Source organism: Lates calcarifer, unplaced genomic scaffold (assembly GCF_001640805.2).
Source record: "Lates calcarifer isolate ASB-BC8 unplaced genomic scaffold, TLL_Latcal_v3 _unitig_714_quiver_1305, whole genome shotgun sequence".
Classification (NCBI taxonomy): domain Eukaryota; kingdom Metazoa; phylum Chordata; class Actinopteri; family Centropomidae; genus Lates; species Lates calcarifer.
In genome coordinates this window covers 20,207-33,609 of record NW_026117932.1, presented here as the reverse complement: position 1 = coordinate 33,609, position 13,403 = coordinate 20,207, and the positions used below count along the sequence as shown (strand labels likewise).

Sequence of the window (13,403 nt, the reverse complement as noted above, 5' to 3'; positions counted from 1 at the left end):
TTAAAATGGCTGTGTCTCTTACACGTAAAGTGGACTATTCATGTCACTGACTTTTGGATAATATGATGTTCTCAGACCATTTGAAACTGAAACAACATGTTAGAAATGGATTTTCATTCAGAAGATTCACTTCATTGATCAAAATACTACTACTGCTCAGTCCACTACCAAGTGTTAGAAAACTCCTAATTTGTTTTTAATATAATATAATCTAATATAATGATATTAAATTTGACATTTTTGCTTCTTAATGTGTATCAGGCCCTCCCTGCCTCTACCTCACTTTCTACAGTGGGTGTTGTAAAAGATTAAACAAACAATGACGTAAATGGGTGAAGGTGATGACATAGTCCTGTATTTAACATTGAGTAATTGTGCAGTAGGATTAGAGATAGAGGTGAAAGAAGGAGGGCAGTTATGGGAGCATTTGTTGACACACACCTGCTTCTGTGTATCTTGGTTTTATTCTCTTCTTCTGTCTTACTGCCTTTGTTTTCCTCTCTTTCCTCATCTTGTAAATTAAGAAAAAGGTTTCATCTTAATGGTTTGCACAAGGCTGGCGATGTGGTTCTGGGTGGGCAGTTTGAAGTCCACCACATATCTGTCTTCCCTGAGCTTTCCTTCACCTCAGAGCCAAATCAACCAAGTTGCCAAGGGTGAGTTTGACACACATACAGCAGGAAACAGTGGTAATTATTTTTATTCTGCCAGAAATGTTGATGGAAGAAAATATGAAAGATCTGTGCTGAGAATTTGTCATGAGTTGAAATGTGAGTGCTCATGACAGGGAACAAGACATTTTTATTGTATAAATTACAGGTGTATTCAAATTTGACATACAAAAACAAGATTTCTGGATAGATTATGAAGAACAAAGGCTCAGCTGTTTTGTAAATTTCTGCCATGGTCTCACAGTTGACACATTAGTTGTTAATTGTTAACGGGGACATTTTTGTGCTAGCTTTGACCCTCCAGGGTTCAGGTATGTCATGACCATGGCCTTTGCTATAGAGGAGATCAACAGAAACTCCAACCTGCTTCCTAATGTGACTCTGGGATACAGTCTGTATGATAACTGTGCCTCACTTGGAATTTCATTCCGTACTGCATTGTCAATGGCCAGTGGTCAAGAGGAACAGTTTCTTTTGGATGAGACATGTGTGGGGGCTCCTCCAGTCCTGGGGATTGTGGGTGAATCATTCTCAACGTTTACAATTGCCATGTCAAGTGTGATAGGTTTATACAAACTGCCCATGGTAAGTTTTTCATGCTGCTGTTTCCCACTTGCCATCAGGAGTATTCCATTTTTGGTGAAATAATAATTAAATGCTCAAATGAATATCCCTTGTACACCCATATGTCTCTAGGTGAGTTACTATGCCACATGTTCCTGCCTGAGTGATCGGCAGCGCTTTCCATCCTTCTTTAGAACAATCCCAAGTGATACTTTCCAGGTAAACTTAAGCAGCAAATGAAGAACATAAATAGTTCTTCATTTTCAGAGGTAGTTTCCTCTGAAAAAGCTTCACTATATGTGTGTGTGTGTATATATATATATATATATATTTTTTTTTTTTTCTATTCTTCTTCTTTCTATTCTCTATTCAAATAGGTGCGTGCTATGATTCAGATTATAAAACACTTTGGCTGGACTTGGGTAGGCCTTCTGGTCAGTGATGATGATTATGGACTCAATGCTGCACGATCCTTCCAGTCTGACTTGGGTCCATCTGGTGGAGGTTGTCTGGCCTACTTAGAAGTTTTGCCTTGGGATAATGACGCAGCTGAATTTCGTAGGATTGTGGATTTGATAAAAGCGTCAACAGCTCGTGTGGTCATTGTGTTTGCACATGAGAGTCACATGATTTACATCACAGAAGAGGTAAGAATTAAAAAAGATTTTCATTTAGGAGGAAAGATTAATTAAGGTGTGACATTTTTTCCCAACAGATTACTATAAATACCTTGTTGCCCATCATTTTTTGGTAAAATTATGTGAAAATAATGTGCAGGTGGTGAGGCAGAATGTTACGGGCCTACAATGGATGGGCAGTGAAGCCTGGACAACATTTGCTGTGCTCCAGACCCCTGACCTCATGCCGTACCTGGGTGGAACACTGACCATCTCCATCCGTCGAGGAGAAATACCAGGGCTCAGAGACTTCCTGTTACAAATTCGCCCCGACCTACACCACAACAACAGCTATGGAAATAATATGGTGAGAGATTAACCTTGCAATCTAAAGTGATAGTTGCAAGAAAATATATTCCTATTGTTCAATACATGTATTTTTTTTATATATTTCAGGTAAATCAGTTTTGGGAACACACTTTTCAGTGTAGATTTGCACCACCTCCAGCAGGTTGGGTGGAAGCTGGAGGAACATTATGCACTGGACAGGAAGATCTAGAGAGTGTGGAGACTGAGTTGTTTGACATCTCAGACCTTAGGCCAGAGTATAATGTGTATAAGGCTGTGTATGCTCTGGCATATGCCCTTGATAACATGCTGCACTGTGAGCCAGGCAGAGGGCCTTTCAGTGGGAACAGCTGTGCCACTTTTCAAAGACTGGAGCCATGGCAGGTGTAATATCAAGTTATACACCTGTTTTACACCCTGCCATATATAATTAAGAGTAAACGAGTTAAAGAAAAGGAGAATAGAAATTATACAAATACTACACTATTATGTATGACATCAATACCCATGTAAAACACAATGCACCTCGATAGGTGATTGAGGATATTGAAGTGTGCAGCGGCTTTGATCAGGTTCATAACAGTAAATGATTATTATTACATGCACACAAAATGATTAGAATGACAAGTTGACAAAGGATTGCACATCTATCATCCCAGTTTTTTGATAATCTGTCATACCCTTTATGTCTTTCTGTATTCTTTCTCATTCATTTGTAGCTTGTACATTATTTACAAAAAGTCAACTTCACAACATCATTTGGTGATCAAGTGTCATTTGATGAGAATGGTGATGCTCTACCAATATATGATATCATGAACTGGCAGTGGCTTCCTGATGGACAAATAAAAATTCAGACTGTGGGTGATATTAAGAAGTCAGTCTCTAAGGGTGATGAGCTCATTCTTGATGAAGGCAAAATCTTCTGGAACTTTGAATCTAAAAAGGTGACCTCTGCTTTTTTCTGAATCCTTTCCCTTTTCTGGGCTGTTCCAGTATTGCTGTGTAAAGGAGTGCAGAATAACAGAGGATTACTTCTCTCCTCACAGCCACCCCGGTCAGTGTGCAGTGAGAGCTGTCCTCCAGGTACCCGCATGGCCAGAAAGAAGGGAGAACCTGAGTGTTGTTTTGACTGTGTCCCTTGTTCTGAGGGAAAGATCAGCAATAAAACTGGTTGGTCTTGGTTTTTAACTATTATACTTTGACATTATATACATATACATCTCAACAACTCTCATGTTTTCATAGACTCCATGGAGTGCACCAGTTGTCCAGAGGATTTCTGGTCCAGTCCCCAGCGTGATCACTGTGTTCCTAAGAAGACAGAGTTCCTCTCTTATCATGAGCCTCTGGGAATCTGCTTGACAGCCACCTCACTGCTGGGCACATCTATCTGTATTATTGTCTTAGGGATCTTCATCCATCATCGCAGCACACCCATGGTACGCGCCAATAATTCTGAACTGAGTTTCCTGCTCTTGGTGTCACTCAAACTATGTTTCCTATGTTCACTGTTGTTTATCGGTCGTCCCAGACTGTGGACATGCCAACTGAGACATGCAGCATTTGGGATCAGCTTTGTGCTTTGTGTCTCATGTATCCTGGTGAAAACCATGGTGGTTCTGGCTGTGTTCAAAGCCTCCAAGCCAGGAGGTGGAGCCAGTCTGAAGTGGTTTGGTGCTGTGCAACAGAGAGGGACAGTTCTGGCTCTTACATCCATTCAGGCAGCCATTTGCACAGCATGGCTTGTGTCTTCCTCACCAGCTCCATATAAAAACACTGAATATCACAATGACAAGATAGTTTATGAGTGTGTTGTAGGATCCACAATTGGTTTTGCAGTGTTACTTGGCTATATTGGTTTACTGGCTATCCTCAGTTTCCTGTTAGCATTTCTAGCAAGGAATCTTCCAGACAATTTTAATGAGGCCAAACTCATCACTTTCAGCATGCTGATCTTCTGTGCAGTGTGGGTGGCATTTGTCCCTGCTTATGTCAATTCCCCAGGCAAATATGCAGATGCAGTGGAGGTATTTGCCATCTTGGCCTCCAGCTTTGGCCTCTTGGTGGCGCTGTTTGGACCCAAATGTTACATAATCCTATTGAGACCAGAGAGAAACACAAAGAAAGCTATCATGGGTCGAGACACTACAAAGTCATAAAGCATCACTTCAGTGCTCAATTAGTATTTTATTGCCATTTAATCTAGCACCATCCTGCTCAGAAAGTTTTCATTTTATAGAACCATGCTCCTGGGAAGATGCAAAACAAAACAACTGAGGGGTCTATTAACCTGATGTTAGCGTTTTTTACCACCACATCCACGGCCTCCATGGTATGCAAGAGAAAATCTTGACAAGATGGAAGTTGAGGGCCTTGCAGACAGTGACCTATAAGCTAAACATTCCCAGGTTAACCTCACTGAGGGAGACAATCCCCTCCCCCCCCCCCTCCAATACAACTGCAAATCTGACAAAATGACTATAAAGACAGTGGACTGAAGTATGCTGACAGAAGGCAAATGCTTGAAAACGATGTTTCTTATGGACACTTTGTCATTAGCACAGAAGTCCAATAACAAGATCCTACTGCAGTTATGATCAAGAATGCTGTTCCTCCCAATCACTTGCTTCAAGGTGTCATTACTCATGTGAACACTGAAATTTTCCAGTACTATTGAAGCCTCAGGCAACACATTATCTAGTAACCCACCCAGAAGTTCTAAGAAGGAGAGGCACATATAGCCTTCAGAGACTTCCTCTTAGCAACTCTTGATGCATAGAAGTCCTCCTCTCTTTGTCAGGGAAATCTGTCGGGAGCCTGTGATTATCCACACAACTGGACAGCATCTTAAACCCTGGGCAAGTTATATTTCAGTAGAACTATTGAAGTCTCTGTAATGAGACCTACAAACAACAGTCAGACTTCCTTTCAGCAGCTTCAGTCAAATAGAAGTGACTTTGTTGGGGAAAACTTCAAACAATGACACTGGGGGAGTTTGCTGGGAGTTTGTGAGTATCCACGCTGGGGATGCACCGATACCGATACCAGCATCGGGTATCTGTCCGATACCCTGTTCCTGTACTCGTATTCATAAAAGTGTCCTGATACCACAGCACCTGATACCACTTTACGGCAGCATGACGTTCAGTTGGGCGGTCAGGTGCTAATTGAGAGCAAGGAGGAGCAATGTTAGCGGAGTGGAGGTTTTTCAAAGTGGATGATGGTGACAAAAGTAAAGTGGACTACAAATTATGCTCTGCAAAGTTGTCAAGAGGATGGACGAAAGCGAGTACTTTCAACACAGGCAATCTGATAAAACATCTAAAAAACAGCAGCAGTGTGGAAAGTGAAAGGCTTTTTAGCTCAGTGTCCCACATTGTAGATGAAATCTGAAACAGACTAACAGCTGATAATGCTGAGAAGCTGCTTTTCATTAAAAAAAACTGCCCTTCACTTTTCAAAATGGATTTAGTTCTCACAGACAGACCTTGCTGATTACATGATAATGCCTTGTTGCTTTGCCACAGTTTTATGTTTGTGCAGTTATATTTCAGGGCTATATTTAAGTGAAATATGTGGCAAGACTGTTTAAAAAAAAAAAAAGATGCAGTTGAATGCTAAAATGTCAATAACAGTACTTCTATTTGAGTAAAATTTGTGGCAATGACATATATAATGGAATGTTCAAATGTCGGTCACAGCACTTTCTTACAGCCAGAAAATGAAACAATATCTGATGAAAATAAAACACATTTTCAAGTAAATATACGAAGTGTAATGGTATTAATAAGTACTCATATTGGTACTCGGTATTGGCAAGTACTCAAATGTATGTACTTGTAATTGGATTGAAAAAATGTGGTATCGGTGCATCCCTAATACACACAACAGGACAGAGTGTGGCCTTAATCAAGGAGTGTGGTTTTAGAATTAGAGCTACCCACAGAGCTGAACCGAGCCATATCTAGTTGGTACAGATTCATCAATTTCATAATTCCAGGACTCTCTCCAGAAAGACGGGAGTCACTTTGTGTAGCCAGGGTGACCACATCAAGGCCTTCTCTTTCACCTGCCAACTAACACACTCAAACTCATTTACATTTCTCCAGCTGGGCCCCGTGGGAGTAGGCCTGACAAGCATGTTTCCTTCCTGGGATCTCCACCCAGAGTTGAATGCAATGTCCATTTTGACCCAATAAATTCTGTGAGTGCTGGAGAAAATGGTTCTCTGAAATGAGTAAACTGCAATACTATGGCAATGTAAAGCAATGCACAGGAGTACCTCTTTCATAGTAGTTTTCAAAGAAACTAGCATTATAAGATTGTGAAGAACTCACAAATGTAAAATCAGACCATGGAGGAAACATTAAATACTAAGAGCAAATAATGTTATTTTGGTAATTTTTGAAAAATTAATACCACTATTGTTGCTATTATTTAAAAAAAAAATGGTTGCCACTCATCACTTAATGATAGTCTCAGAAAATGGTTACCATCCAGTGAATGTTCTCATGGCTGACTCTGTGTGTCGATGTTTTAATGGGTTTATGAAATGAACACAATTTCATGCCAAAATCTGCCATCCAGATAAAGGATGGCTGTCTATTAAAAATTAACTGAATTATTCAGTCACTGACTTGTGTATAACATGATGTGCTTGAGCCATTTGAAACTGAAACAACAGAGAAAATGAATTTTTACTCACTTGATTTCACTTCATTGATCTTATGCCATTACCACTCAATCCATTAAAAACTCCCAAATCCCAATGTGTTACTAATATAATCTAATATAATTAATATAATATAATGAAATTAAATTTGACATTTTGGATTCTTAATGTGTATCAGGCCCTACCTGCCTCTACCTCACTTGCTACAATGGGTGGTGTAAATGATTAAACAAACAGTGACGTAAGTGGCTAAAGGGGATGACACAGTCCTGTTATTTAAAATTAAGCGTGTGTGCAGTAGGATTAGAAAAAGGTGAAAGGACGAGGGCAGTTATGGGGGCATTTGTTGACACACACCTGCTCTTCTGTAGCTTGATTTTGTTTTCTTCCTCTTTCTTACTGCCTTTTTTTTCTTCTCTTTCCTCATCTTGTGAATTAAGGAAAAAGTTTCATCTTAATGGTTTGCACAAGGCTGGTGATGTGGTTCTGGGTGGGCTTTTTGAAGTCCACTATATGTCTGTCTTCCCTGAGTTTTCCTTCACCTCAGAGCCAAATCAACCAAACTGCCAAGGGTGAGTTTGACACACATACAGCAGGAAACAGTGGTGATTATTTTTATTCTGCCAAGAATGTTTAAGATAGGGAATATCATGAAAGAGCTGTTCTGGGAATTTTGTCATCAGTTGAAATGTGAGTGTTTATGACAGGGAGCAAGATATTTTTGCTGTATAAATTACCAGTGTGTTAAAACGATGTATTACAATTTGACATACAAAAACAAGATTTCTGGATAGATGAGTAACAAAGCACCAGCTATTTTGGACATTTCTGCCACATTTCTCACAATTGACATTTTATTTGTTAGTTGTTAATAGTAATTAATAATTGTTGTTAATAATTTTTTGTGCTAGCTTTGACCTCGCAGGGTTCAGGCATGCCATGACCATGGCCTTTGCTATAGATGAGATCAACAGAAACTCCAACCTGCTACCTAATGTGACTCTGGGATACACTCTGTATGATAATTGTGCCACACTTGGAATTTCATTCCGTGCTTCATTGTCGCTGGCCAGTGGTCAAGAGGAACAGTTTCTTTTGGAAGAAACCTGTGTGGGGGCCCCTCCAGTCCTTGGGATTGTGGGCGATGTATTCTCAACATTTACCATTGCAATGTCAAGTGTGATAGGTTTATACAAACTGCCCATTGTAAGTTTTTCATTTTGCACTTCTTTCAACTTGCCATCAGAGAGGAATTTTGACGTGTTCTATTTCAATGAAATAATGTTTAAATGTTCAAAGTCTGTTGAATGAGTCAACTGCAATGCAAAAATGTTTATGCCTTGTGCACACTCATGTTTCTCACAGGTGAGTTACTATGCCACATGTTCCTGCCTGAGTGATCGGCAACGCTTTCCATCCTTCTTTAGAACAATCCCAAGTGATTCTTTTCAGGTAAGCTCAAGCAGCAAGACAAAAAATTAAAACACATATTGACATGGGATGAACTATGACAAGGAGAGTGTCCTCTGAAAGAAGCCGATTAGTTTTGACACAATTTGTGCTTTACATGTCATTACTAAAGTCATATGGATTTGATTATGCATCTTAATGAAAATGGTAGTTTCCTCTGAAAGAGCTTCATAGACTGATTACTTTTTGACAATTTTTAAAAAATTCTCTATTCACTTAGGTGCGGGCTATGATTCAGATTCTAAAACACTTTGGCTGGACTTGGGTAGGGCTTCTGGTCAGTGATGATGACTATGGACTCCACGCTGCCCGATCCTTCCAATCTGACCTGGTTACATATGGTGGAGGTTGTCTGGCCTATATAGAGGTTTTACCTTGGGGCAGTGAACCAGCTGAATTTAAGAGGATTGTGGATTCAATAAAAACATCAACAGCTCGTGTGGTCATTGTTCTTGCACATGAGAATCATTTAATTAATCTCATGCAAGAGGTCAGAGTTGAGATTTTCTTTCTAGAATGGCTTATGCAAATCTTTTGTTCCCCAAGATGATTTGATGAAAAATATTTGACATAATACAATGTACAGGTGGTGAGGCAGAATGTGACAGGCCTGCAGTGGATGGGCAGTGAAAGCTGGACAACATTTGTTGTCCTCCAGACTCCCAGCCTCATGCCATATCTGGGTGGAACACTGACCATGGCCATCCGCCGAGGAGAAATACCAGGGCTCAGAGACTACCTGTTACAAATCCATCCTGACTTAAACTACAACAACAGCCATGGAAACAGCATTGTGAGAATATAACGATGAAATCTGATTTGGTAGTTGGGATGAAATTATATTGTCATTGTTAATAACATGTAGTTTTGAATATATTTCAGGTAAATCAGTTTTGGGAACACACATTTCATTGTAGATTTGCACCACCTCCAGCAGGTTGGGTGGAAGCTGGGGGAGCATTATGCACTGGACAGGAAGATCTAAAGAGTGTGGAGACTGAGTTCTTTGACATTTCAGACCTCAGGCCAGAGTATAATGTGCACAAGGCTGTATATGCTCTGGCATATGCCCTTGATAACATGCTGCAGTGTGAGCCAGGGAGAGGGCCTTTCAGTGGGAACAGCTGTGCCAGTTTTCAAAGCCTGGAGCCATGGCAGGTGTGATATCAAGTTACACACCTGCTTTTCATTTTCATACCCTGTACTACATCATGAAGAGCCAAAGAGTTTCCATCACCGCAATTGCGCCCTCAAAAATTGCACAAATAGTACATTATGTATGACATCAGTATCTATGCTAAAAACATTTTGAACCAGAATGAGTTCATGGATTGAGGATATTGAAATGTGTAACTGCTTTGATGAAATACTTAACATTAGATGCTCATTTTTTGAATGTGCATAATTTCATTGATATAAGAAATTGATAAAGAAAGGATTGCAGAACGATCACCATTTTCTGACTAATTAGGACCCTTTATGTGTTTATATGTCTTTTTGCACCCATTTGAAGATTGTACATTATTTACAAAGAGTCAACTTTACCACATCATTTGGTGATCAGTTGTCATTTGATGAGAATGGTGATGCCCTACCAATATATGATATTATGAACTGGCAGTGGCTTCCTGATGGACAAGTAAAAGTTCAGACTGTGGGTGTGGTTAAGACATCAGTCTCCAAAGGTGAAGAACTTAATGTTGATGAAGACAAAATCTTCTGGAACTTTGAATCTAAAAAGGTCACATGCCTTTTTCAAAATCTTTTCCCCAGTTCAGAGTGTTGATACCTCAGTATTGCAGTGTAAAAGATTGTGTAATAGATGATTATTTCTCTCCTCACAGCCACCACGGTCAGTGTGCAGTGAGAGCTGTCCTCCAGGTACCCGCATGGCCAGAAAGAAGGGGCAACCTGAGTGTTGTTTTGACTGCATCCCTTGTTCTGAGGGAAAGATCAGCAATAAAACTGGTTAGTTTTACTTTTTAACAGTTGTACTTTGGAGACATATATATATATATATATATATATATATATGCATCTCAACAACTCACCCATTTTCATAGACTCCATGGAGTGCACCAGTTGTCCAGAGGATTTCTGGTCCAGTCCCCAGCGTGACCACTGTGTTCCGAAGACATCAGAGTTCCTCTCTTATCATGAGCCTCTGGGAATCTGCTTGACAGCCACCTCATTGCTGGGCACATCTATCTGTATTATTGTCTTAGGGATCTTCATCTATCATCGCAGCACACCCATGGTACGCGCCAATAATTCTGAACTGAGTTTCCTGCTCTTGGTGTCACTCAAACTATGTTTCCTATGTTCACTGTTGTTTATCGGTCGTCCCAGACTGTGGACATGCCAACTGAGACATGCAGCGTTTGGGATCAGCTTTGTGCTTTGTGTGTCATGCATCTTGGTGAAAACCATGGTGGTTCTGGCTGTGTTCAAAGCCTCCAAGCCAGGAGGGGGAGCCAGTCTGAAGTGGTTTGGTGCTGTGCAGCAGAGAGGGACAGTTCTGATTCTTACGTCCATCCAGGCAGTCATTTGCACAGCATGGCTTGTGTCCTCATCACCAGCTCCTCATAAAAACACTGAATACTACAATGACAAGATAGTTTATGAGTGTGTTGTAGGATCCACAGTTGGTTTTGCAGTTTTACTAGGCTATATTGGTTTATTGGCTATTCTTAGCTTCCTGTTAGCATTTTTGGCAAGGAATCTTCCAGACAACTTCAATGAGGCCAAACTCATCACTTTCAGCATGCTGATCTTCTGTGCTGTGTGGGTGGCATTTGTCCCTGCTTATGTCAATTCCCCAGGCAAATATGCAGATGCAGTGGAGGTATTTGCCATCCTGGCCTCCAGCTTTGGCCTCTTGGTGGCGCTGTTTGGACCCAAGTGTTACATAATCCTCCTGAGACCAGAGAGAAACACAAAGAAAGCTATCATGGGTCGAGGCAATATAAAGTCATAAAGCATCGCTTCAGTGCTTTTTCTGTCTTTATTCAAGTTTTTTCCAGCACTTACCTGTTCATAAAGCTGTCATTATACATGGCCATTAATTCAAAGTAATCCCTTTTATGTCCAAGACCATGGCCATATTATGTCCATGACCATAGCCTTCCACAATATGCAGGAAAAAATCTTTCCATGGTGGAATTTGAGGAGCTTGCAGTCAAAGAGTGACACTAAACCTTCCAAGGACACACTCACTACCTAGTTTCCTTATCAGGCATGGTGTCTCTCCCACTCTCTTGCCTTAACCATTTTTTTAAATCACTGCCTATGTGAGCATTGCACTCAAGTGAAACTATCGAAGCCTCAGGAGATATATTATCTAGTACCCCACCCAGAAACTCTTAAGAAGGCCTGTATAATGTAATGTAATAGAGACACATAAAGGTGTTACCCTCATGTTTGAGGGGAAAACGTCAACAAAGCAATGCACTGCCAGGAGGTTGTGAGGATCCACACAGCTGCCCAGCAAATTTTCACCTTGGGTAACTCCATAAAGGGACAGAGTGCAGCCTCTATCCACGAGTGTTGTTTTAGTTCCAGAGCCATGCATAGCACTGAAGTGAACTAAACTGAACTCAGCTATATCTACCTTGTACAGCTTCATCTTCTCCACCAATTCTAGCCTCTAGAAATTAAGGAGTCAACTCTTGGCCAGGCCCTCTCACTCACCTGCCATCATATTCAAACACTTACATGACCCCAAGCGGTCTCCATGGGAGAGGGCCTGACCAGCAAGTTTCCTTCCCAGGTCTGAGTTTTCCTAAAGAGAATCTGACCTCAAAGAATCAAGTGAGGAAATTACCATTGGACATAAAGCTGCTTAAAACTGACAGAAGGCAGCACCCTCACCAACATTTATTTCCTTGTAACTGAAAAATGTGACAGTAAATATTGCTGAAAATGAGAATACACAAATATGTTGCTGTTGGTGTTTCAGTGTCATTTCTGTAATATCACTGATGCTGTTGGACAACTCAAATTTTATTGTATCTTGATGCAAAGCAACAAAAGCAACAAACCCCTAAATTTCTGCTTTTTTAAAATACAATTTGCCAGACAAATCACATGATTTTCAAAAATTTGGCAGCTGATGTTGGCTTCTTCCCACCTCTGATGAAAACAACAGTCTTTTACAAAGGGTGGAGACACTTGCAGTGGCTAATCCCACTGCAGTGGACTTGGTCATGGTCCCAGTGGTAGTGCTCCTCCCACAGGGCTTTCGAACAGCGTGATGAGCCTTGGTGTCTCCCTTCAGGCATGGAGGGCAGGCTGGCGACTTTGCCTTCCCGCAGCAAAACAAGTTGGGTGGGCTTGGAAAAATGTCACAGATGGCCTGGATTAAGAATTTACTCAATGAGACTTGGCTTTCCAAAGCTTGGCCCATGAGACTCTGCACTCCACTGCTTGTCCCATCTTGTTCAGGCTCTCTGCTGCCACATTTCAATCATCCTTGCTTCTCCTGGATTGACGCTTGCTTGCTTACAATGCAACCTTCTGCCCCTTGTTGTAAGGAGGTGTAGCGTTGCTTCCCAGGCGAGCCCTTCCACGGGACACTGAGCCCACTAGCATCTGCCTAAGCAGCAACTCACCAACATCCATGGTCTGTGCTGCCCTCCACTTTCCACTGTCTAGTCCTCGCCTTGATACCAGCTTGAGAGACCTCACAGAAACTTCCCTCAAGCACATTAGCGTCCAGGCTGTGTGCCTTTCTCTCTCTACTGCAGGTTTTTCTGCCTCTGGAGCTGTAGAGTCTCCTGCAGGTCCCACGATCCAGCTCAACGGATGTTGTTAGTAGTCAAGTCAAGTCAAGTCAAGTCAAATTTTATTTATATAGCGCCAATTCACAACAGAAGTTATCTCGAGGCACTGTACATATAGAGCAGGTCTGGACCGTACTCTTTATCTTATAAAATTTACAGAGAGAAACCCAACAGATCCCACCATGAGCAAGCACTAAGCGACTGTGGCAAGGAAAAACTTCCTTTTAAGAGGCAGAAACCTCGAGCAGAACCGGACTCAAGGTGGGCGGCTATCTGC

The 13,403-nt window shown here is 41.2% G+C and overlaps 2 protein-coding genes across 2 annotated transcripts; both read left to right on the top strand.

The window, feature by feature from the left end:
- The first annotated feature begins 417 nt into the window (after positions 1–417).
- On the top strand, positions 418–4,500 carry LOC108879693 (extracellular calcium-sensing receptor-like). Its single transcript, XM_018671066.2, has 9 exons — positions 418–656; positions 962–1,256; positions 1,368–1,454; positions 1,613–1,882; positions 2,013–2,219; positions 2,309–2,584; positions 2,920–3,147; positions 3,250–3,373; positions 3,449–4,500. Exons 1-9 carry the CDS (start codon positions 418–420, stop codon positions 4,360–4,362), a joined length of 2,640 nt encoding a protein of 879 aa, XP_018526582.2. The 3' UTR covers positions 4,363–4,500.
- Positions 4,501–7,298: 2,798 nt separating this feature from the next.
- Positions 7,299–11,322, top strand: LOC108879691 (extracellular calcium-sensing receptor-like; the record flags this gene model as incomplete). Its single annotated transcript, XM_051069248.1, has 9 exons — positions 7,299–7,447; positions 7,787–8,081; positions 8,241–8,327; positions 8,566–8,835; positions 8,932–9,138; positions 9,228–9,503; positions 9,859–10,086; positions 10,190–10,313; positions 10,409–11,322. Coding segments are annotated over 9 exons (2,550 nt in total), but the record flags the coding sequence as incomplete, so codon positions are not given.
- Positions 11,323–13,403: the final 2,081 nt, after the last annotated feature.

Coding starts and splice junctions, on each gene's coding strand:
- LOC108879693 (XM_018671066.2), top strand. CDS start 418: ATGGGAGCATTTGTTGACACACACCTGCTTCTGTGTATCTTGGTTTTA. Junction 2,220..2,308: donor ACAGCTATGGAAATAATATG/GTGAGAGATTAA, acceptor TATATATTTCAG/GTAAATCAGTTTTGGGAACA. Junction 3,374..3,448: donor AAAGATCAGCAATAAAACTG/GTTGGTCTTGGT, acceptor ATGTTTTCATAG/ACTCCATGGAGTGCACCAGT.